Raw genomic sequence first — 24,018 nt, forward strand, 5'->3', positions numbered from 1 at the left:
GCCTAATCAGTGCCCGTTTGTGCCGCCTTATCAGTGCTGCTTTATCAGTGCCCATCAGTGAAGGAGAAAACACTTTTATTTACAAAATTTTATAACAGAAAAAAAAGAAAAACTTTTATTTGTATAGCCAAAAATAAAAGCCGCACAGGCGATCAAATACCACCAAAAGAAAAATTATATTTGGGTACAGTGTAGCATAACAGCGCAATTGTCATTTAAACAGCGACAGCGCAGAAAGCTGAAAATTGGCTTGGGCAGGAAGGTGGTGTAAGTGCCTGGTATTGAAGTGGTTAAACCAGGTTACAGGAAGAATACCAAAACCCAAACATATGTTCTTAAATACATGGCTTATCAGAGGTTTATGACCCTAATACTAAAGAGATATATGGACGTATCCAATTAAATAGTGAGAAGTTATCAAAGTACCATTAATTTAAAATCTTGTACTGGTTTGAAATAAAAAAATGTATGTTTTGTCTGGTTACTTTACTTTTTCATTTAGTGCTTTGCTCCTTTCAATGTTCATGGAATAAACTCAATATTATAGATTTGGTTTTATTATTCTACTTTGGGCTCACAGATATAAGCCCTCAATAAAAAACAAAAAAAAAAAAAAAACATTAGTTCACAAAACTGGGAAAAGATCAGAATAATGGGGATTTATACATCATAAATTAGGTTTCATGAGATAGCTTAGAACTAGGGGCATCATACATGTTATCAAAGATACACTCTCCACCCCTTCATCACAAACTAAGAATCATTTTATGGGTTTCTTATTATAAAGGTGATATTCAGAAACTGCCTGCGTCTCTCTTCTTTACATGTCACAGTCCCATTCATGCAAGTACGGAGCTTTTGCTGGCAGAATGCAGGGGAGAACACTGCATAGTTAATGATTCTCTCATTTCATTTTTACAAAAATGACCCTGTATAGATACTGTCTATGGCAGCAATGTTCAACAAGCACACCCTTCTAAAAAATACTGATTCTAGGAAAATACTTAAGAAAAAAAAGAAGAGTATCCATCACATTATCATAATCTCATCAGTCAGTTTACTGGCCTGCTGTTATTTTAAACACCATCTTGTTCTTTTCTCTCTGTGGCAAAGTCTTGTTAATACACATTCAATTTCCACATGAGTGTCACCAGTTTAGCAGTCTCCTTATATTACCCCATAGTCTTGTGATCCAAAGATCTGCTCCCAACCGACTCATGTATTGTATTTCAGGAGTCAGCATACTTCTGCAGAGTTGTTTATGCTGGGGCAGAATGTTCTTATTCAAATTATATCCTTGAATAGTTGCTTCCCCAAAAGGCTGCCATGGTTGCAGACCAGACTCTTTAATCTTACTAGCATCCACTGGGCCACCTCCTGCAATACATTCCTGCTTTAGTTCTTCATTCTTCGTCCTCAATTCTATGACATCCTTCTTCATCCTCTCCATTCCATATTTTTCTACCTTCTTCCAAAATGTAGCATTGAAATGTTGATAAATAAGTATGTCAATTGCATTCCACTCCTGTGCCAACTGGCGTATCTCAGGATTTAGACGGGAGCCAATTGAGTCTTTACGTGCGTTTAGCTTAAAATAAAGTATGTCATCCATCTCCCAACACATCAACTCACGCAACAACAACAGTGACTCATCAAAATATTCCAACATCATGACCAAATGAAATCGTTTATCAAGCTCCTCCAACATATTTTGCACTATAGCATCTCCCACATTGATTTCATTATCATAACCCAGGTCAAATGTCAACAGATTATGCAGGTAGTGTGCATTATAGCCACTGGAATCGTAGTAACTTAGGGGACTTCGTAGAAAAGCATCCATCTTTTGCTCACTCCCTGAACCTGGAATAGTCCATGTTAATGGTACCACATGAGAAAAGTACTGGAATGAGGATTCGAAAAGCAGAGCTGGATTACGGAGAACAGTGACAAAGGTGGTATCTTGAGCTATGAGAAGGTTCACTTCGGAATGCCGGTAGCGCATATGATTGCAGATGATATTAAAGCACATGCCGGGCTGGTACCCCTCAACTTGCCAACGCTGAAAATAGCTTGGATACTCAAAGTCGTTGCGCCCGCGGGGAAAGGCGAAATGAAGATTGTGCTTCTCTCCATAGCGGAACAGAATATTAAGGATTGTGCTGCTTCCAGTTTTGTGGGTTTTCAGGAACATAAGGTTGTGCCTTGGTACACAGAGCAGTGAAGATCCAGAACTAGAATTGGCTTTTTGTAGATGGGAGCCAGAATTTGTAGGTGGTTGACAACGGAAGGAGACAGAGTTTCTGCAAAGAACAAAAAAAGTTTATATATTTTTTAATTGTCTAAACCTCCCCCCACATAATCCAAGTATAAATATTCTGTACAACTCTTGGGGGTGGCTGGCAAGGGGTTAGGCATGGCCATTTTTGCATAACATGCTATTTTCTGAATTAAGTGTATGTTAATAAATAGAATATCAATAAAAGCAAAAATATCAATAAAGCAAGTATATCAATAAAAGCAAGTACAGACATCAGTGTTCTACTCCCAACGGTCTTCAAGCATATCTCTTTCCCTCAGCCTGCTTTCCCCCCTTTTCATCCTTTAACATGCTCTCACTAACGTTAATTTTTGCAATAATGCCCTCTCTCCTCAAACTCTCATTTGTTTACCTCTCCTCTCTAACCCATACCCTATACATATCGCCTTCACTTCCGCCCTCTCAGTAATACTGCCCATATCATCTCCTGCTCCTGATCCTACATAATGCTACCACTGCCAATACCCGGGGGTATTTGCCCTTGTACAAAACCCTCTCCCACTTTGGCCCTGTAACGGAATGACCCATGACACCCAGAGACTTTTGAAGGATGAGGTGTACTCCTGTGCCAGCATCACTAATAACTCTTGGGTCTAGGTTTACCCTGTGCCCCTTTTGGGCATAGGGTGACTGAGAAATATTAATTATAAATTACATGAGATGTGACTGATAATTCATATTGCAGGATATCTTGAGATATTCAAGTGGTTATTCTGACCCACACCAGGTCAGTGGAGTGTTTTCATTCAATGTGAGGACACATGCTTTTGAGGTGTTAATTGGGTCTGCTCCAAGACCTTTCATTATGTATGCTAATAACACTGTTTGTGTGAAGATGCTATTGATGATAGATATGTGTTGTGAGTTAGCAGTCTAAAGGTCAGATGTCTCCTTTCAGGGATAGAGAATTAGCATGTCAATTATGTTTAGTAAAGGAATGTGACTTCTCAGCTGTAGTAATTAGGTCATGTTAAATCGGTGCCAAAACGTCTGACATAGAAATGTGTATTATGCAGGTGAATCACTTAGTACCGGAGTCCAAACGTCTGGGGAATAATTCTCTGAATGTCATTCTCTAAAAGAATGTGATTGAAGCCCCCCCATTGTGTGATGTGTGGGTGGAGAGTTCATTTGTTTCTTTGATTACTGAAAAAACATGCCTGTACTGTATATAAGAGAGCTGAGATACCATTAAAGTTAGTTCATACATTTTGACTCAGAGAACGGAGCTTGTCTCGTTATTCTGGGAAATGAGTTGGATCGTGTCTGATGTCTGCTATATTGTGGAGTGTCAGATAAGCTGTCGTGGTTGATGGAATGGGAATATCGTAAATGGTGGTGACCGTTACAGGCCCTATGAGGAAGTCTGCATTGACAAAACATGTCAGGGCGCTACCACGTGCTGAATTGGATGTGATGCAAGCACACTAACTCGGAAGTGACGCGTGCTTGGTTAATACAACCGTAAGGTGGTGAGATGCCAGGAACCCAGCTGAGATACAGGACATGGTCATACTGATGGATGAGTGTTTGATAGAAGGCGATGTTTTATATAACCTTTGTGAGTGGTTTTAATGGTTTTTAAATAAATTAGTCGATGTTAAGGTACTGCACTTTAGTGAGCTTCTCTCTTTTACGGGCGAGTGTTGGATGGAGAGTCTTTAAGGAGATGCGAATGCCTAAAGCAGGCGGATACTGGGAAAGCTGGGAGCTGATTTTCATAATTTAAGGCATTATATGCCAACCATCTTTGATGTGAGGCATTGATTTAGGTGAGCTCAATCACTCTACACTGTGGGAGTAGTTGTTACGAGAACTGCATGAAGATTGATATTTATCATTGAAGATATATGGACACTTTTTTTTGACTTTTAGCACATACGTATGTGTTTTTATGGGACTATTTATGTTTCTTTGAACTGTTTTTGATATTTGGTCACTTTTTAACTTTATAAATATTTTGCAAGAGGATATGATGTGTAGCACCACCTAATGTCTGTATATATTTTGCTTTTACAGATACTTTATGTAATTTCTCTGAGGATTGCAGTCATTTATCATCTTATTGGATCATTGTCATGTTTTCTCGATGACTTCTCTGCATCCTATTTTCTCTCCTCTGAAGTACCCACCATAATCCTCAGTGACTTTAAAGCTAAATCAGTAAAATCATTCTGTATATGCAGTAAAGCATGCTTGTTATACTCACTGTGGAACCTAAGGGGTTAATTATCTGCATTGTGTAAATAGGCTGTTTGATCCTGTCTTCTCTGATCCTCCCCTTCCTCCACCATCCCCAATCTATCTGCTGATAGAACAGAGCCTAGGGAGCAAGCTGCACATGCTCAGTTTGGTGTGTTCCTTTCTTGGGAGAGTGCATGTGAGCAGCACAGGGCCAATCAGCACTTTCCACACAGAGGGTCAGAGGTCCTGCAGCCTCATAGAACAAGCTTTAACTAGACACTGATAGAACTCACATGACTGCTCTAACCGCTGATGAGAAAGGGTATTTAGAAGTTTATATTTACAAAAATAATTGCATTTCCATGTTCTGTGTAATGTGGGAGACCAGATATAGTGAATGCAGGGTCCTGGGTTTGTTAATACTTTAACATTCCAGTAAGTGCTAACACCTCAGCCACCCATCAACTACTCAACCTAACATCCTCTGTTAACCTAACACAATGGACACATTGACACACTGCATTCCCTACAACCTCTTTAACACCCCTATTCTCTCTCTTATGACAACCTTATCAGTTTCACACTCTCCCTGTCTCTTATGTCTTCAACCAGAAAACAGTTACCTTTCAACCCATCATTTTTTCGCTCTGTTACTGACTGCCTTTACGACAAAATCGCACCCCTGTCCTGCTCAGATCTGGCTACTTCTGTCTACAACTTATTCTTATGCCGCGTACATACGATCGGAATTTCCGACAACAAAACCGTGGATTTTTTTTCCGACTGAATGTTGGCTCAAACTTGTCTTGCATACACACGGTCACACAAATGTTGTCTGAAATTCTGAACGTCAAGAATGCAGTGACGTACAACACTACGACGAGCCGAGAAAAATGAAGTTCAATGATTCCGAGCATGCGTAGGATTTTTGTGCGTCGGAATTGCATACAGACGATCGTAATTTCCGGGTCAGACATTACCCTATACAAATCTGCCCTACTTAAAAATAACTCCTGCCTCCACGCTGCTAAACAAACCTATTACACCACTCTCATCAAAACCCTTTTCTTCAATACTCATCAACTCTTTTCTACCTGTAACGAGAGTCACTTTTGGGCACAGATTGAGCCAGAAAATAATGGACATGCAGAATATGTCTTCGGCTGCAGCCCACCTGTCTGTCTGTTGTGATGTAAATTAATCTAGGATGGCTTCTAAGGATCTTTCATTGTGGCTTGTGCTAATTGACCCTGTATTATGTGAACGAGTCCTGTGATAAATGTGTATTGTGAGTTAACAGACAGCCTGTATCTAATACAGTGTAGTGTGGTGTTGCAAAACAAAAAATACATCATGTCCGGAAGGTCACCAAGGAGAGGCAGACGCTCACAGGCCACTAAAAGAAGGCAAGCAGCCTCTGTGTCCACAGTCAACAGTGGTGGTCGTGGACAAGGAGCATCCTCTGCAGGTGGCCGTGGGGCACGCTTGTCCTTTTTTTCTGCTGCTGGCCGTGTTATTGAGCTACAACATGCAGATGAGTTGGTGGAGTGGATGACAAACCCGTCCTCATCCTCCTCATCCTCTGTCACCCAGGCTCAGAGTAGTTTGCCTTCCAACGCAGCTGCCAATGCGGCCTATTTGACTGGCTCTTTGTCCACAGTCACTTCTTCTGTAGCCCCACCATCATGTATGGAGGAGTCCCCAGAATTATTTGACCACAGTGTCGGTTATATGCTGCCAGAGGATGCGCAGCGATTTGAAGGCTCTGATGTTGGTTCCCAGGTTGAGGAAGGGGAGTAATGTGAGCCTAGAAACAGGGGGTGCCACAGAAGGACAAGAAACTGGCAGTCATGTTTCACAACAGGGCCAGTTCCTGTGCCCAACAAGAGTATCTGTGAGGGGTTACACCACCACCCAAGGCCCAATTTTTCTGCCCCTGTTTAACAGAGGCATGTAATTACAATTCTTATTATAATATTTCACAGCAGGGCTCCTTCCTGCGCCCAACAAGAGTAACTTTGAGGGCTTACAGTGTTCTGGTACCAGACTGTATAGTGTATATATACTGCTGTTCAGAGTATATAGTGCCCGGGGGACCCCCACGCCCTTTTTAAAAAAAATTGAGTGCAGGGTTCCCCTTAATATCCATACCAGACCTGGATGGCAGTGGTATGGATTTTGGGAGGGGACATCCACGCCATTTGTTTTTGGTATTTTTATCTATATTGCTGGGATCCGACAATACATTACATTCGCAAGCAGTTTTAAATTACATTTTTTCCTTTAGAAATGTAATTTTGCTGTGGCACTGTTATAAACATGGGAAAGATGTGCGACTTTTAAAGGAATATTTAATTTTTATTGTTTCACTTTAAGCATTATTAAAATCACTGCTCCCGAAAAAACTGCCGTTTTTAAAAAGTATTTTTTTTTTTGCATTGATATATGTCCCCTGGGGCAGGACCCGGGTCCCCAAACACTTTTTATGGCAATGACCTGCATATAAGCCTTTAAAATTAGCACTTTTGATTTTTCACATTCGTGTCACATAGACTTTAACGGTATTCGTGTTTACAAACACATTTTTGCCTGTTCGCATGCTCTGCTATGAACCGAACCGAGGAGTATTCGTCCTCATCCCAAGTCCTTATTATAAAGTGCTCATGCTGTGTAAAATGTATCAATGTCCAATATTTAACCAGTCCTAATAAAGCGCTTCCAATAATTATGCTCTTCCACCATGTCAAAAGTGCCACAATTATTGGTCCCTCCACACACGACCAGGGTGCTAGGTATAATCCTAGATTCTGACCTCTCCTTTGAACCCCACATCCAATCACTGGCTAAATCTTGCCACCTTAACCTCTGTAATATTTACAGAATTCACCCCTTCTTAACTAATGACACCACAAAACAACTTTTTCACTCCCTGTTATCTCCCACCTTGACTACTGCAACTCCATTCTTGCTGACCTACCTCTACACAGGCTATTCCCCCTTCAGTCTAGCCTGAATGCAGCTGGAAGATTTTTACACCTTACTAGCCAATCCACGGCTGCTGCCCCTCTCTGCCAATCCCTTTACTGGCTTCCACTAGCCCAGAATATAAAGTTCAAAATGCTACCCACAACATACAGAGCCATCCATAACAATGCCTGAGCCCAACTACATCACCAACCTCATCTCAAGACATTGCCCAAATCATCCACTCTGCCCCTCCCTAGACATCTTGCACTCTAGCTCCCTTGTCACCTCCTTCCATTTTTCCTTCTGGACTTCTCCAGAACCTCTTCCATCCTCTGGAACTCCCCTTCCCAGTATGATCTACCTTACCCGCGATCCTTGAAAACTCATTTATTCATTAAAGCCTACCTCACCACTGTATTTGTGCCGCCTCCATCAGTTCGTCTGCAGCTATTACCTTTTGTAGCACTTTAGATTGTAGGCTCCATGAGCAGGGCCTTCCTATTGCTTCTGTTTTAAACTGTATTGTAATTGTACTTCCCTTGTGTTCTCCCTTTACATTGTAAAGCACTGCACAAACAGTTGGTGCAATATAAATCCTGTATAATAATAATAATGGAGGAGCTAGGGAGAAATGGTGTCGGGCTCTTTTGATGAGTGCCTGTCGTGGCCCCTTAGCTCTATTAACCCCCAAAGTACTGTGCAGAGGAGACCATCGGAAAAGAAAGATTTTACCGAAAGGAGGAAAGAGCACACATCTCACTGAAGGAATGTAATGTCCCTTGTGCTGATTTTTTTTCCCGTTTTGGTTAAACTAAGGTTTAATGGTGCACAAAAAATATATATCATATAGGCTGTAAGGAAATAAATTTAAACTTGCAATAATAATATAGTAGATTACTCACTCTGCACTGCTAAGACTTAGAGGTGGAGCTGCATAAGAGTACAACAGAATTAAAAAACTGGTGAGGAGGGTTCCCAAGATCAAGCCTTTCCATATTGACCGGCAAAGTTTGCCCTGGGCCTGCAGGCACATCCTCTGCAAAACAACAAAGATACCATGTATAATGTTCAATTGCTGCATATCAATTTACAAACATCATATACAAAACAACAGTAAAGAGCCATTTACATTTTCTACATAATGACATAAATAACAAAATAATTTGAACAGGTACAACATGCAGTTCTCACCCAAACATACTGTAGTATAAGAGAACAGTTGCACATAATCATGTGACAATTGGAAACACTGTAAAAAGTCTGCAGCATCTGGTTGTAAGGCATAGCACTAAAGCGGAACTAAACTCAATCATCATCATTTACTATGTTTAATCCTTATTCTGCTAGGCTTAGTAAATAGATAGGAAGGTATATTATATTTTGAACAACTTAAGATCAATCTCCCTGCTCCCGTTTGCCCCCAAGCTTCTTGATCGCCTTGTTCACAACAAATCGAGTTGCTACCCCACTAATTCTACCCTACTTAAACTTACTAATGAGTGACCTACTAACTTCTAAAACCAACGGCCATTACTCAATACTCATACTCGAATGCCGCGTACAGACGGTCGTTTTTTGTGATAGAAAAAAACTACGTTTTATGTAATGAAAAAAAACGACGTTTTTGAAACTTCATTTTTAAAAACGATGTAGCATACACACCATCGTTTTTTCCAAAATGCTCTAGCAAAGCGCGGTTACGTTCAGCACATACAACGGCACTCTGTTCCATTCAAGCTCGCTTCATAACTTGCTTCTGAGCATGCGCGGGTTTAAAAACGTTGTTTTGCCCACACACTATCGTTTTAAATGACACAAAAAACTACGTTTTGAAAAACGACACAAAAAATTCAAGCATGTTCGAATTTTTTTTTGGTCGTTTTTCAGAAGACATAAAACAGCGTTTTCCCCACACACGGTCATTTTAAATGACGTTTTCAAAAACGTCGTTTTTTTTCATCACAAAAAACGACCGTCTGTACGCGGCATTAGACCTTCTGCTGATTTTGACACAGTTTACCACCCTCTCCTCAATAAACTCTATTCCCTCTGTGACTTCACTCTTTCCTGGTTCTCCTCCTCCTATCTCAGTGCACCTTCAGTGTCATATACAACTCTATCCCCTCTTCCTCTTCCTGTTCTTGGGCCCTTCAAATTCTCCCTCTACACTTTTCTTGAACCAGTTGACCTCCCACAGCTTCCAATACCACCTCCATGCCGAGGACTAGTGTTGCTCACGAATATTCGTATTGCGAATATTCGGCTCGAATATGGCATATTCGAGTATTCGCGAATATCTCGAATTTCGCGGCCAATATTCGCTATTCCCAATATAAAAAGAAAAATTGCGAAATTTCGCTAATGCGAATTTATTGCGAACATTTTGCGAATTTTTTTTATTTATTTTTTCTGATTGGCTCTGATGCAAAAGAAGGGCGGAGAAAGTATTCTCGAATATTCGGAAATCGAATATTCGGAATATTTTATCAAAAAAAAAATGTTGTGAAATATTTTGACAACTGTGGTAGGAGAACTCTGATTGGCTCTGATGAAAAAGAAGGGCGGAGAAAGTATTCGCGAATATTCGGAAATCGAATATTGGTGATATTTTATCGAAATTTCGCTAATGCGATTGCGAAATTGATTGCGAGATTTCGATTTCCGAATATTCGCAAATACTTTCTCCGCCCTTCTTTTGCATCAGAGCCAATCAGAAAAAAAAAAAATTCGCAAAATGTTCGCAATAAATTCGCATTAGCGAAATTTCGCAATTTTTTTTTTTTTAAATATCACGAATATTCGATTTTAGCGAATATTTCACGAATATTCGACTACATATTCGTGATATATCGCGAAATCGAATATGGCGTATTCCGCTCAACACTACCGAGGACAGCCAGATCTATCTTTCTGCTCTCCAGCTCACCCCCCGATCTCCTCACATATCACAAATTTACTGAAGGACATATCAGTATAGTTTTCACCATTGACGGCTGGTGCGCAAAGTTTTTGGGGGGGCGTAAACAAACTGAAAAATTCTGAAGAAAAATCATCAATTGCAGCCTCACTGTGCCCATTAAATGCAGCCTCACTGTGCTCATCAATTGCAGCCTCACGGTGTCCATCAATTGCCGCCACTGTACCAATCAATTGCGCCTACCTGTGCCCATCAATTGCAGCCTCACTGTGCTCATCAAATGCAGCCTCACTGTGCCCCTCTATTGCAGCCTTACTGTGCACATCATATGCAGCCTCACTGTGCACATCATATGCAGCCTCACTGTGCCCATCAGTTACAGGCTCACTGTGCCCATCATTTACAGCCTCGCTGTGCCCATCAAATGCAGCGTCACTGTGCCCATCAAATGCATCATCACTGTGCCCATCAATGACAGCCTCACTGTGCCCATCAATTACAGCCTCACTGTGCCCATCAAATGCAGCATAACTGTGCCCATCAAATGCAGCATCACTGTGCCTGTTAAATGCAGAATCACTGTGTCCATCAATTGCAGCCTCACTGTGTCCATCAATTGCAGCCTCACTGTGCCCATCAATTGCATCCTCACTGTGCCCATTATGAGGGGTTCCCACAATCCCTGTGCTGTTTTCCCGGGTCTGTACACCTGTGCCCATCAATTTCAACCTCACTGTGCCCATCAATTACAGCCTCACTGTGCCCGTCAAATGCAGCGTCACTGTGCCCGTCAAATGCAGCGTCACTGTGCCTATTAATATGGTCAGAGACAGTTTTCAAGTGTTCTTAGTGGGTCCTGTAGTGTAGACATAATATAAATTAATCTAATTTCCTATGGGATAATGTAATTGTCTGAATTGTCTGAGCATACTGATGTTGACTGACAAGTGGTTGTTCTTTCTTTATGTACACTGATTGCATCCTCTATATCAGTGGTCATCAACCCTGTCCTCAGGGCCCACTAACAGGCCAGGTTTTATGTATTACCTTGGGAAGATGCAGACTAGAATACAGGCATACCCCGCTTTAAGTACACTCACTTTACATACACTCGCGAGTAAGGACATACCTGCCAGTGTATGTAAAGTGCCTTACAAGTACTGTACAGACATTTTGCAGTCGCAGTAGAAGGAGCTGAAGCTCAGAGAGCATAGCCCGCCCTGTTCCAGTGTGCCCCTGACACCTCCACTACAGCCCCTGAGACCTCAACTACAGTCCCTGACCCCCCACTACACCCTAGAAGTGAAAAAATGTATTGTTTCACTTTAAGTACATTTTCGTTTTACATACATGCTCTGGTCCCATTGTGTACTTAAAAGTGGGGTATGCCTGTACTGCAATCACTGAGAAGCAAATGATATCACCTGTGATGTATTTCAGTTATCTTGCAAACCTGGCCTGTTAGTGGGCCCTGAGGACAGGGTTGAGGACCACTGCTCTATATGACTGTGCAAACTGAAAATAATAAAGAATTTGGCTCCATGCACAGTGGCTTAAAAAAGTGCTTCTAGCAGCATTTTTTTAGCATTTTTTTTTCTTTCTGTCTCTAGAAGAAAACCGTGTTATCCTATATGTCCATGCACACCGTTTTAGTCTAAAGAAGTTTTTTACGTTTCAGAAGTTTGTAGAAGAAAACAACTCTTTTGTTTGCGTTTTGGTAGCGCTGAACATTCCTAAACACTGCTAACTGCTGCTAAGCGCCAGTTTCCAGCATTTTTTTTTCTTAGTGGGGGTCCACCGTTGTCCATAACAACCAGTGAATAACTGGTTGTTAAGAAGCGGGCCGAAAAACTGACCGCCGCGTCCTTAACGGATGACTCATCAGCTGTCAGCGGGGATTGCCCACAGACATCTGAATTAAACAAAAGAATTGTCAGCAAATAAAACGTGAGAATAAAAACAGCGTGAGGGTCCCCCCAGGGCCTGGTATAGATTTTAAGGGGAACCCCATGCCAAAAATGTAAAAAGAAACATTGTGGGGTCCCCCCACGAACCATACCAGACCCTTATCCGAGCATGCAGCTTGGCTGGGAAAGAAAGGGAGGGGGGAGTGAGCGCCTCCCCTCCTGAACCATACCAGGTCATATGCCCTCAACATGGGGAAGGTGCTTTGGACCAGTGGAGTTTTGGGCCACTTATGGGGGGGCAGGATCTGGGGGGTTTTCAGATTCCAATAAGTCACCCCTGGCACCCCCACAACCACTGGGCCAGGGTTGTGGGAAAGAGGCCCTTGTCCTCATCAACATGGGGACAAGGTGTTTTGAGAGGGAACTCCCCTATCCCAAAGCACCACCCATTTTGAGGGCATGTAGCCTGGTATGGCTCAGGAGGGGGTGCTTGCTCATCCCCTCCTTTCCTGGCTTGTCAGGCTGCATACTCGGATAAGGGTCTGGTATGGATTTTGGGGATGGGGCACAAGGTTTTTTTTTGTTTTTTTTTTAATGCCGACTTTCTTGTGTTTATATTCATTTGTCAATGGGGAATCCCACTGACAGCTGATGAGCCATTGATTGTAAAGGACATAGGTGGCTGCCCTATCCTCAACAGCCCGCTTTACAGTGCAAAAACGAATTTAAAATAATATAGTTTTCAAATGACCATGCTATTATATAAAACTGCCAGATGTCAAACCTATTTTACTACACTTAAAGGGGTGGTTCACCCTAAAAACTACTTTTTTTATTACACTGCCCCCCCACATTACAATACGATTAAGGGTATTAATTTTTTTTTTATGCTGTACATACCTTTGTACAGCATATTCACCCCTGGCATCCGGCTTGCGAGTCCCGCGGGAGTGGGCGTTCCTAACATGTCTGTGATTGACGTTTGACCAAAAACGAGCTCCCCCCGTCGCGTCAGCCGCGTCACGATTGGCGAAAGGAGCCGAACGGCGATGCGCATGCGCAGTATAGTGCCGACTCGCCGTTCGGCTCCTTTCACCAACCGTGACGCGGCTTACGCGACGGGGGGAGCTCGTTTTTGGTCAAACGTCAATCACAGACATGTGAGGAACGCCCACTCCCGCGGGACTCGCAAGCCGGATGCCAGGGGTGAATATGCTGTACAAAGGTATGTACAGCATAAAAAAAAATTTATACCCTTAATCGTATTGTAATGTGGGGGGGCAGTGTAATAAAAAAAAGTCGTTTTTAGGGTGAACCACCCCTTTAAATATGTTATGCATTGACTCATCTAATAGTGAGCAGGCAGCTGACATGAACTCTAAACAACACCATCCAAAACTTTAGGCATATGACCTTTGTCACATGCATAAAACATCAACTGAAAAACACCCTGAAGCGACTCTTAAATTTCAAGGACACATTTAGGTTAATGATTTATCCCTGTAACTACTGACCCACTTCACATACCAATTCACTTAGACGTCAATGAACTATCTGCCAGACTGTGTATGAAACTTTTTTTTAGATCATTAATATTACATTAAGTTCCATTGGGACTATTATTTGTGCATGCTCCGTCCAACTGTCATCAGAATTGAATGCAATGATTTTTCCTACAATAATAGACCTAATTTAAAAACAAAGGTATTTTTTGAAGATTTATCATTTATCATATACATCACCAGCATAAATGCAACATAATTTGCCCTATAGAAATTAGACCACACAAGCTGTATTCAGCTTTTCTCCAGGATTTATTAAATTGTTGGCATTTATTCCTCTTGTACAAGCAGAATATTTTTAATATCCAGTTACCTCAACCATAAAGTGGAGTATTAAATAATAAAAACAAAAGAAAAAGCATACTGTCAATGTTAAAACCACTGCCTACTGTACACAAACTTTGTATCAGGCTAGCACCATCAGATATTTTCAAGATAATCTACAGTAGCGGCAGGGAGCTAATGCAGAAAACAAGAAGTCCCTTTTGCTTTATCTCTTGTAGTTTGGTGTCCTGTGTGTCTTTTGTTACTGCCTCGCTTTCTTCTTCTTTTTTTAAAGTTTCTTGTTGTCATTTAAGTATTTATTACAGGAATATCACTCTTACTTTGTATTTGTAAAAGTGTCTCTGTAGTTGTAAAGGACTAATTGTTCTCTTGAATTTAATTTTTCTCATGTTCTGTGTGGGAACTTTTCTCATGTTATTTGTGGGACAAGTAAGTAGATGTGTTGGACCAGTGCACAAAGCAAGTTCCATAAAGACACGGATGAGCGAGTTTGAGGTGGAGGAGCTTGACTGGCCTGCACAGAGTCCTGACCTCAACCTGATAGAACACCTTTAGGATGAATTAGAGCGGAGACTGCGAGCCAGGCCTTCTCATCAAACATCAGTGCCTGACCTCACAAATGTGCTTCCGGAAGAATGATCAAACATTCCCATAGATACCTGTGAAAATGGGATGAGTGGCGCTGCCGGCCACTTGTTAAAGTGCTGTGAATGCACGTGCTATAACTTCAGTGAGATGGATGTGAGTGAAGAACATAATCATCTGCAATTATATAACTGTGAATGGTCTCAAAGACCAGTATTAACTGTGATGCAGTGAGTGAGTGTCTTCAAAACTTATATAATTAGTGTTCAGACACCCCCCCTGAAGTGTCTGTCCAGCCAGCAAATAATAAAAGTAATGGCGAATAGATAAATAAGTTATCTAAGGTGAAATAAATAGCCTCAATACACCTCCTATAGAGGGTGTACCCTACTAACTGGCTTTAATAATAAGAGTGTGATCTGGTATCCAATATCCTCTGTGACCTTATTTGTAATCGTGAACTATTATATAACAAATCAACATAAAATGAACTTGTCAAAAAAAAAAACATATCAAGAAAAAAGTGATATTCAACGTGACGTGTTAAAAAAAAAAACTAAACAGGTGGAGGGGCGTGGTTTTGAGATGGTGAAGTAGAGAGTAGCACACTCACAGAGCTCCGTCCCTCCACCCTGACCCCCAGCTAAGGATGTAGTTCCCCTGGCTTTCCCTAGCCCCTAGCCCCAATTACCTGGGCATGAAGACGAAAGAGAAAGCGGCGCAGAGACCGGGAACACAACCGGAGATTGAGCATTTCTTCCCCTGCACACAAGCGGCTGTAACCAGGAAGAAAATGGCAGAATCACTTGACTCGGCAACGAGCGGTTAAGGAACAACAAAAGTGTGTTGTTCCTTCCCCGCTTGCCCGCTTGCACGGCAAGTCAAGCAGGGACACAAGTGTGCCTAACAAGCCTGAGAAGCGGGCAATACCCCCCCCCCCAAATTCAAGTGGATATGGAGCGAGGGACGCAGAGTGAGCCAGGGGGATACAGTCCTCACCCCCCAGATCAAGGTGGGATGCCAGCGGTATCAGGAGTCCCAGGAGATTCGGACCTAAGAGCTCTGTTACAGGCTCTGCCGACCCATGCTGATATTGAGGCAATGGTGTCACGCATAAAGGAAATGCATCACAGGGAACTGAAGGAGGTACACACAGAGGTACAGTACCTATCAGAGAGACTGAAGGGAGAGGAGGACTTGGTGGCTTCCCTGGAGAATCAGGTCCAGCGCCTGGAACAGGTACAGAACATACAAATCTCACACGCCTCGGCTATGCAATTACAATTGGAGGAATTTGAAGACCGTAGTCGCCGCCAGAACTTGCGGTTTAGGGGAATCCCTGAAACTATAGGAAGGGAGGCTCTACAGGCAACGGTCCTAGCAATATGTCAGCAGCTAGCTATCACTTCCCCTCCCCAAGTATTGGAATTTGAGAGAGTACACAGATCTTTGGGCCCCCTCAGTAAATGTAAACAGACCAAGAGACGTTATTTGTCGTTTTCACCGCTACGCATACAAATAATTAATAAGCCGCAAAGCATGAGAAGTGGGATACATAGAGCAAGATGGATTTATGGTGAAAATGTTACCAGACTTATCTAGTGCTACTTTGCAGCGAAGGGCAATGTTACGCCCTCTCTTGGATAAAATCAAATCACTAGGGGGAACCTACTGGTGGGGATATCCCATCTCATTGACTATAAAGAAAAAAAACCTTACATTTACTTTGCGGCACCGAGGGGAGCTCCCAGACTTGTTTTCCTTTCTAGGGACAGAGGCTATTGTGATTCCGAACTGGCTAGAAGCAAAACCAGGCCCCTTGGGAAGTAAGGAGTATACAGGGGGCAGAAGCTCTAGGGCCCCAAAGGGAGATGGAGAAGCAAGCAAATAGAGACTCCACCTCCCCCCCCCCCAATGTAAAGGTGGATACAGGACAAGACTTGGAGAGGTGCTCAGAGCACCCCTCTCTCCCCCAAAGCTTGGACCCCGCCCCCCCTAAAAAAAAATCTTCTCTGTTTTCTCCCCCCCTCCCCCTCTTCCTCCCTCCCCTCATTTTTTAATTTTTTTGGGGGGAGTGCATACCCATGAGATCAATGGAACACTCAGAAGATATGGGAGTTTGTTGGGGGTTTTGGAGACGGTTATAGCTCTCGACCTCCCTCCCTCATTTTATTTAATTTTTTGTTGCCCTAAGGGCGGCACGTGGGTTTTATTTTTATTTATTTTTCCTCTTTTTATCGGTGTGGGGGATTGGGTGATGCACTAAAACTGTGTAATATGGCTATGATGTATTATTTTTTTATTCTTATTTTTTCTTGTTTGGTTGCTTTTCTTTAAATATATGTACACTTGCTGACGCCCTGGGTTGGAGGGTCACTTATGGTGGTGGGGGTGGGGGGATGACGGTGATTGTTGTCGCCCCCCCCGGCCTTTACACTTATCTTCTCACTGTGTTTTGGTCGAAATTATTATTATTTTTTTCCGAGGGAGTGTTCAGACCAAGGGGGAGCACAGAAGACACTAGATTGGAGTATATAATGGCACTGGTCTTTTGATGTATCACTACTTATACCATCTGCTATACTGAACACTGGGACTGTGTTTTTTACCTTTATAAGTAGAGATATACTCTGACATCTATATACAAGTATCTGCTATACTACGTAGGACATAGCCTTGGTCAGAGGATTATCACCTAGGATACACAGTTTGTGTTTGTATAGGACAGTCTGTCCCTGATTACATTGACTGTTTAGGGGTTTTTTAAACACGTCACATTGAATATCACTTTTTATGTTGATTTATTATATAATATAATAGTTCATGATTACAAATAAGGTCATGAAGGATATTGGATGCCAGATCACACTCTTATTATTAAAGCCAGTTAGTAGGGTACACCCTCAATAGGAGGTGTATTGAGGCTATTTATTTCACCTTAGATAACTTATTTATCTATTCACCATTACTTTTATTATTTGCTGGCTGGACAGACACCTGGGAGGTACTCACTTGGAGGGTCCCCCCTCAGGGGGTGTGTCTGAACACAAATTATATAAGTTTTGAAGACACTCACTCACTGCATCACAGTTAATACTGGTCTTAGAGACCATTCACAGTTATATAATTGCAGATGATTATGTTCTTCACTCATATCCATCTGACTGAAGTTATAGCACGTGCATTCACACCACTTTAACAAGTGGCCGGCAGTGCCACTCAGCCCATTTTCACAGATTTTTATACACATCAGACCCTGTTAACAGGGGCCTTGAGGGGAGGTCGCAGGCTTTCTATCTCCTAAGTGCGGATATAATAAACCATTCGTATACCCATAGATACACTCCTAAACCTTGTGGGCAACCTTCCCAGAAAGTTGAAATTGTTATAGCTGCAAAGGGTGGGCCAACTCAATATTAAACCCTACAGACTAAGATTGGGAGGTGTCCCAATACAATTGACAATATACTGTGTATGTGTGTATATATATATATTACTTTGAATGGTCCAAGGTTATCAGTGGTGTACCCCAAGGTTCAGTGCTGGGACCCTTACTTTTCAATATATTTATAAATGATATTGGGTCTGAGATCAAAAGTAACATTTCTGTCTTTGCAGATGACACCAAGCTATGCAGTGGAATAACGTCCTTGCAGGATGTCTCCAATTTACAAGCTGACCTCAATGCTCTGTCTAATTGGGCGACTAAGTGGCAGATGAGGTTTAATGTAGATAAATGTAAAGTTATGCACTTGGGGGCTAAGAATATGCATGCATCATACATACTAGGGGGAGTACAACTGGGGGGATCTGTAGTGGAGAAGGATCTGGGGGTTTTAGTTGATCATAAGCTCAATAATGGCATGCAATGCCAAGCTGCGGTTTCCAAAGCAAGCAAAGTCCTTTCTTGTATTAAGAGAGGTATGGACTCCAGAGACCGAGATATAATTTTGCCCCTGTACAAATCATTAGTAAGACCTCATCTGGAATATGCAGTTCAGTTTTGGGCACCAGTTCTTAAAAAGGACATCGGAGAACTGGAGAAAGTGCAGAGAAGGGCAACCAAACTGATAAGAGGCATGGAGGAGCTCAGCTATGAGGAAAGATTAGAGGAACTGAATTTATTCACTCTTGAGAAGAGGAGAATAAGGGGGGATATGATCAACATGTACAAATATATAAGAGGTCCATACAGTGAACTTGGTGTTGAGTTATTCACTTTACGGTCAACACTGAGGACAAGGGGGCACTCTTTACGTCTAGAGGAAAAGAGATTTCACCTCCAAATACGGAAAGGTTTTTTCACAGTAAGAGCTGTGAAAATGTGGAACAGACTCCCTCCAGAGGTGGTTCTGGCCAGCTCAGTAGATTGCTTTAAGGCCTGGATTCTTTCCTAAATGTACAGAATATAACTGAGTACTAAGATTTGTAGGTAAAGTTGATCCAGGGTAAATCCGATTGCCTCTCGGGGGATCAGGAAGGAATTTTTTCCCCTGCTGTAGCAAATTGGATCATGCTCTGCTGGGGTTTTTTGCCTTCCTCTGGATCAACTGTGGGTATGGAGTTGGGTGTATAGGATTTTACTGTGTTTTTTATTTTGTTTTTTTATTTTTTGTGGTTGAACTGGATGGACTTGTGTCTTTTTTCAACCTGACTAACTGACTAACTATATACACATACACACACAGTATTGAGGGGGCTTTTCATACAGCTTCAAGGATAATATAGAAAATACACAACTCCATGTTTTGAAGCTTTACATGGTGTTACAGAATGACCTTTGTCGACAGGGGCAACCTCAGTGGCAATATACTTTGGTAGCAGCAGTCCCCCCGATCTACTATTATTTGATTAATTTCCATCAAAAACATTTTTCATGGTAGTTTCAGCAGCCAAATGTGTGTTTATATCAAGTGGTACTAGGTCGGCTTTAACCATCAGTAGTTGTAGCCCCAAAATACGATTTAGAAAATGTCTCCCATTAGACAAGCATGTTTGTATTAAGTAACAATAAGCCTACATATAGAAAGAAAAGCCACAGGTAGGTGTCTTCCTACAGATTAGAGCTATTACCCTCAAGTATTTTAAAAAGCAGCCCCAGCGGGGCAATATTTAAAGACACTAGTCACAGGAGGTTGTCTGTCTTCCCATAAAATTTGAGCTATAGCACTCAGATATTGATTCATAAAACATTGGCCAGTGGAACAGATCGTGAGCTCCCTTGTTGTGGTACCACGCTGTATCATTTTAAAAGTTTCAAAAAAATGTGTGCGTGGAAAACACTTCACACCATCACCCCACCAAATTACGTCTGCTGCATCCTGTGAAAGGTAGGAAGGGTTTGCTAGGAGGTTGAAGTTTCTGTCCTTCCACCAGCACTGAAAAGGTAGAGGAGCCAAACTAAAAACCATGAGATGTATTCTGGAAACCTGGCTGTTACCAACACCCAACCCAACATTTCCACACTCAACCCCCACTACCAGTTGCTGGAGCATTATTGAAATCAACCTCCATGTACAACATCTGAATGAGATTTTGGTTGAGCTACTGGCGTTGCAACACTTTCCATACTATCTAGTGGCTCCACGGTGACAGATACCATTTATTTTTTGACGCCAAGAATGGTAATAAGAGAGCAAAAGCCACTGCAACCGATGCTACTGTTATTGGTAGGAAGAACGTCTAGGTCAGGGATAGGGGGAAGGCAGCACAAGGAACTGAAAAGTGTTTAAATTGGTGGTGCTATTCCAGGCCTTTAACTTCAGGGATGCCAGGCTTCAGCAAGCCCACCCACAGATGCACATGTAATTACCACCAAATTACATTATTTTGATGTACTTGCTTAGACAGTTTAGTTATCATGATCTTATGCCTTGTTTCCACTGAACGGTTCGGGTCAGTAAATTTGGAGCGGCTAGGATGGGACCGGTCTATTCTCGTGAGTGTTTCCACTGCAAATCGGACCGTCAGGGACCATTCAGGGTTTAGAAAAAATGCCTAGCGCGTCCACCAATCAGTGGAATGTATTGTATCTCCGCCCTAATGGAATCGTTCCATTTTCTATGGCCCCACATCTGAAGCAGGACCCAGAATGGTCCGGTACGGTTCGGTTTAATGGCACACTTTCATAATGGAAACACCCAAAATAGCGTACCGTACCGTACCGATCCGTTCAGTGGAAACGAGGCATAAGGCCACCAGCAATTAGAGACTACAGTACATCATGTATGGTTTTACAATCAGGCGAACTTTGAGACTTGTGTGACAAGAACATCAGCAAGGCACAAATAAAGCAGGGCCCACATATTTTATTAGCAAATATAGCTATGTGCATAGATAATTACAAGAATAAATAGAAAAACGGTTTAGTACATCTACATACACACACTGATAAATTGTTCAGGCAGGCATGACTGCACAGTAGTGGGTAATGCTTTCATATGGCATTCTTTATATTCAGAGCATTAACTGTAATTAAAAAATGTGTTATATATGGCTAAGGAAAATGCAAGGTTGAGTGCTAGGACTATGAATTGTTACTAAACAACTAAAGCACTGCTGAAATTCTCTGGGCTTTACGCAACACTAAAAAGCAGTCATGTAACCTTCACGCTTCCAGCCTGTTTATTGGCTTCTGCTGTTTCTAAAGTGTAGGATTTAATTAATAGCTCACAAAAAGACATTATTTGTAGGGTTCACTGCACAGGTCTCATTGCATATAAACTTACAAGCATCTGAGAAAAGAAAGTCAGGCCATCCTGTCTCTAGGAGATTTTGAATTGACATACTGAGTTTCAGCCTTAAATTAGTAATGTTAGCTTACATTTTCTTGACCTGCTTATACTCTTTTGGCATAGCATTTATATTAGGGCACTTACCTGTCCAGGCAGGGCCGTCTTTAATATGGTTTGGGCCCTGGGCAAACATTTTTTTTGGGCCCCCCTCCAGCTTATTTTGGGCCTGGCTGGTTCACATGTATCCTCATTTGTGCAGGTACAGCAGCCCATTGATTTGAATGGGCCGCCATGCCTTTGTTTCCTGCAGAAAAAAGGTGCATTCAGCATTTTAAAAATACAGTTGCCTTGAAATCCATTCTGCTTTTGCACCATGCTACTTACCTGCAGTTCTTGCACACACAAACGCACTGTGTTTTTAAAAGCGTGACCTAAACGTCTAAAAATGCAGCAAGTTTGACAGTGCGGGAACTGCAGATAAGTCACAGCAGACAGCAGAATGGACAGACAGTGCTGTATTTCAGTGCTTGATGGGCATAGGCGTGCCTATTACATGAGGCATACGCTTTTCTTTGCAGGAAACGCAGGCATGGCGGCCCATTCAAATGAATGAGCTGCTATGCCTGCGCAAATGTGGGCCGCCAAAACACATACATGTGAACCAGCCAGGCCCAAAATAAACCCATCAAGCAGTTAAATACAGACAGTAATGCCATGTGCTCTGATGCCTTACTCAGCCTGGACTGCAGGTCTGGTCTGTGATTTAAAGAGTTCCTCTATTTTACACATGGCATGGCATGGGGTCCCATGGTGCTAAAGCAGAATGGACAGACGGTGCTGTGACCCCATGCCATGCCATGTGTAAAATAGAGGAACTTTTTAAAACACTGACCAGACCTGCAGTGAATCATCAAATATTATAAAGACTTTGGGCACACTCTACAGAAAACTTCTATTTACAATATAGATTAGCAAACAGTGACATACCTTGAGGAGCAGGACATGAAGAAGTCAGCCTCGGGAAGAGCAAACTGGGGATGTTATAAAATCACATTCTAATTCACTTTTATATACAAGCAGCACCCAGTGGCAGGAAGGGAGAAGTGCACATCTAAAGGGAAGCCAGGGGTGCTGTACATTTTAAAACACTGGGAAGGGAAGCAGTACTGTCACTGGCTGCGTGCCGCTGATGATTTTCAGCCTGATTTGTGGGAAGCACAGGGGCTTAACGGGCGGCAGGGCCGCCATCAGGAATTATGGGGCCACTTACACATCTTCAGGCATGGGCCCCCTGGAGCAGAGAACCGGGATGGGGGGGGTGCTGCCGCCTGAAATTGAGAAGCAGGGGGGGCTGCCGCGAATTTAGAAGCGGGGGCCTTTTACAAAAAAAGAAAAAAGAAATAAACAAAAATATATATAAAAAAAGGGGTGTAGCCATCCTCTGGGCCCTTTAATAAAAAGAAAAAAAGAAATAAAAAATATATATAAAAAATATATTTTAAAAGGGGGTTGCAATCTGGGGCCATGGGGACCTCTGGGCCCTTTAATAATTTTTTTTTAATAAAAATAAATTACAAAAAAAGGGGGTTGCCATCCGGGACCTCTGGGCCCTTTAATAAAAAATAATAAAAAAAATATATAAAAAAAATTAAAAAAAGGGGGGGTTGCCATCCAGGGCCCTGGGGACCTCTGGGCCCTTCAATAAAAAAAAATATATAAACAAAAATAAAAAAATAAACATTTATAAAAAAAATAAAGGGTGTTTGCCACATGGGGCCCTGGGGACCTCTGAGCCCTTTAATAAAAAAAATAAAAAAATAATATATATATATATATATATATATATTTATATATATAAATATATAAATATATAAATATATATATATATATATATATATATATATATATATATATATATATATATATATACATATATATATATATATATATATATATATAAATATATATATATATATATATATATATATAAAAGAAATAAAAAGAAATACAAATTTAAAAAAAATGTTTTTTATAAAAAAAAGGAGGGGGGTTGCCATCCGGGGGCCCTGGGGACCACTAGGTCCTTTAATAATAATAATAACATTTATATTATATAATAAATAAATAAATATATATATATATATATATATATATATATATATATGAAATAAAGGAATATATAAAAAAAGATTTTTTTTATTAAAAAAAGGGGGGTTGTCATCCTGGGGGCCTGGGGAACTACGGGCCCCTGGGGACCCCCAGACCTCTAAAAAAATGGCCCTTTAATAAAAAATAAAATAAAAATATATTAAAAAAATATATATTTTTTTAATTTAAAAATAAATAAAAAAAGGGGCGTTGCCATCTGGGCCCCTGGGGGCCTCCAGGCCCCTGGGGACCCCTAAAAATTGTCCCTTTAATAAAAAATAAAAATATATTAAAATATATATTAAAATATATATTAAAATATATATTAAAAATATATTAAAAATATATTTTTTTTATTTAAAAATAAATAAAAAATTGGGGGTTGCCATCTGGGCCCCTGGGGGCTCCG

General features: G+C 41.4%; 1 protein-coding gene across 2 annotated transcripts in view; it reads right to left on the bottom strand.

Moving 5' to 3' along the window:
* Positions 1-539: 539 nt before the first annotated feature.
* Positions 540-24,018, bottom strand: part of GAL3ST1 (galactose-3-O-sulfotransferase 1) — a 79,293-nt gene continuing 55,814 nt past the window's right edge. For both annotated transcript variants that reach the window (XM_040352080.1, XM_040352073.1), the window contains exons 2-3: positions 8,374-8,507; positions 540-2,303 (exon numbers count right to left, since the gene is read on the bottom strand). In XM_040352080.1, the coding sequence (XP_040208014.1) occupies positions 1,148-2,303; positions 8,374-8,504 (1,287 nt within the window). In that variant the 5' untranslated portion in view covers positions 8,505-8,507 and the 3' untranslated portion in view covers positions 540-1,147. The remainder of the gene's footprint in view (positions 2,304-8,373; positions 8,508-24,018) is intronic.

This window comes from Rana temporaria, chromosome 1, assembly GCF_905171775.1.
Source record: "Rana temporaria chromosome 1, aRanTem1.1, whole genome shotgun sequence".
In the NCBI taxonomy this organism is placed as follows: domain Eukaryota; kingdom Metazoa; phylum Chordata; class Amphibia; order Anura; family Ranidae; genus Rana; species Rana temporaria.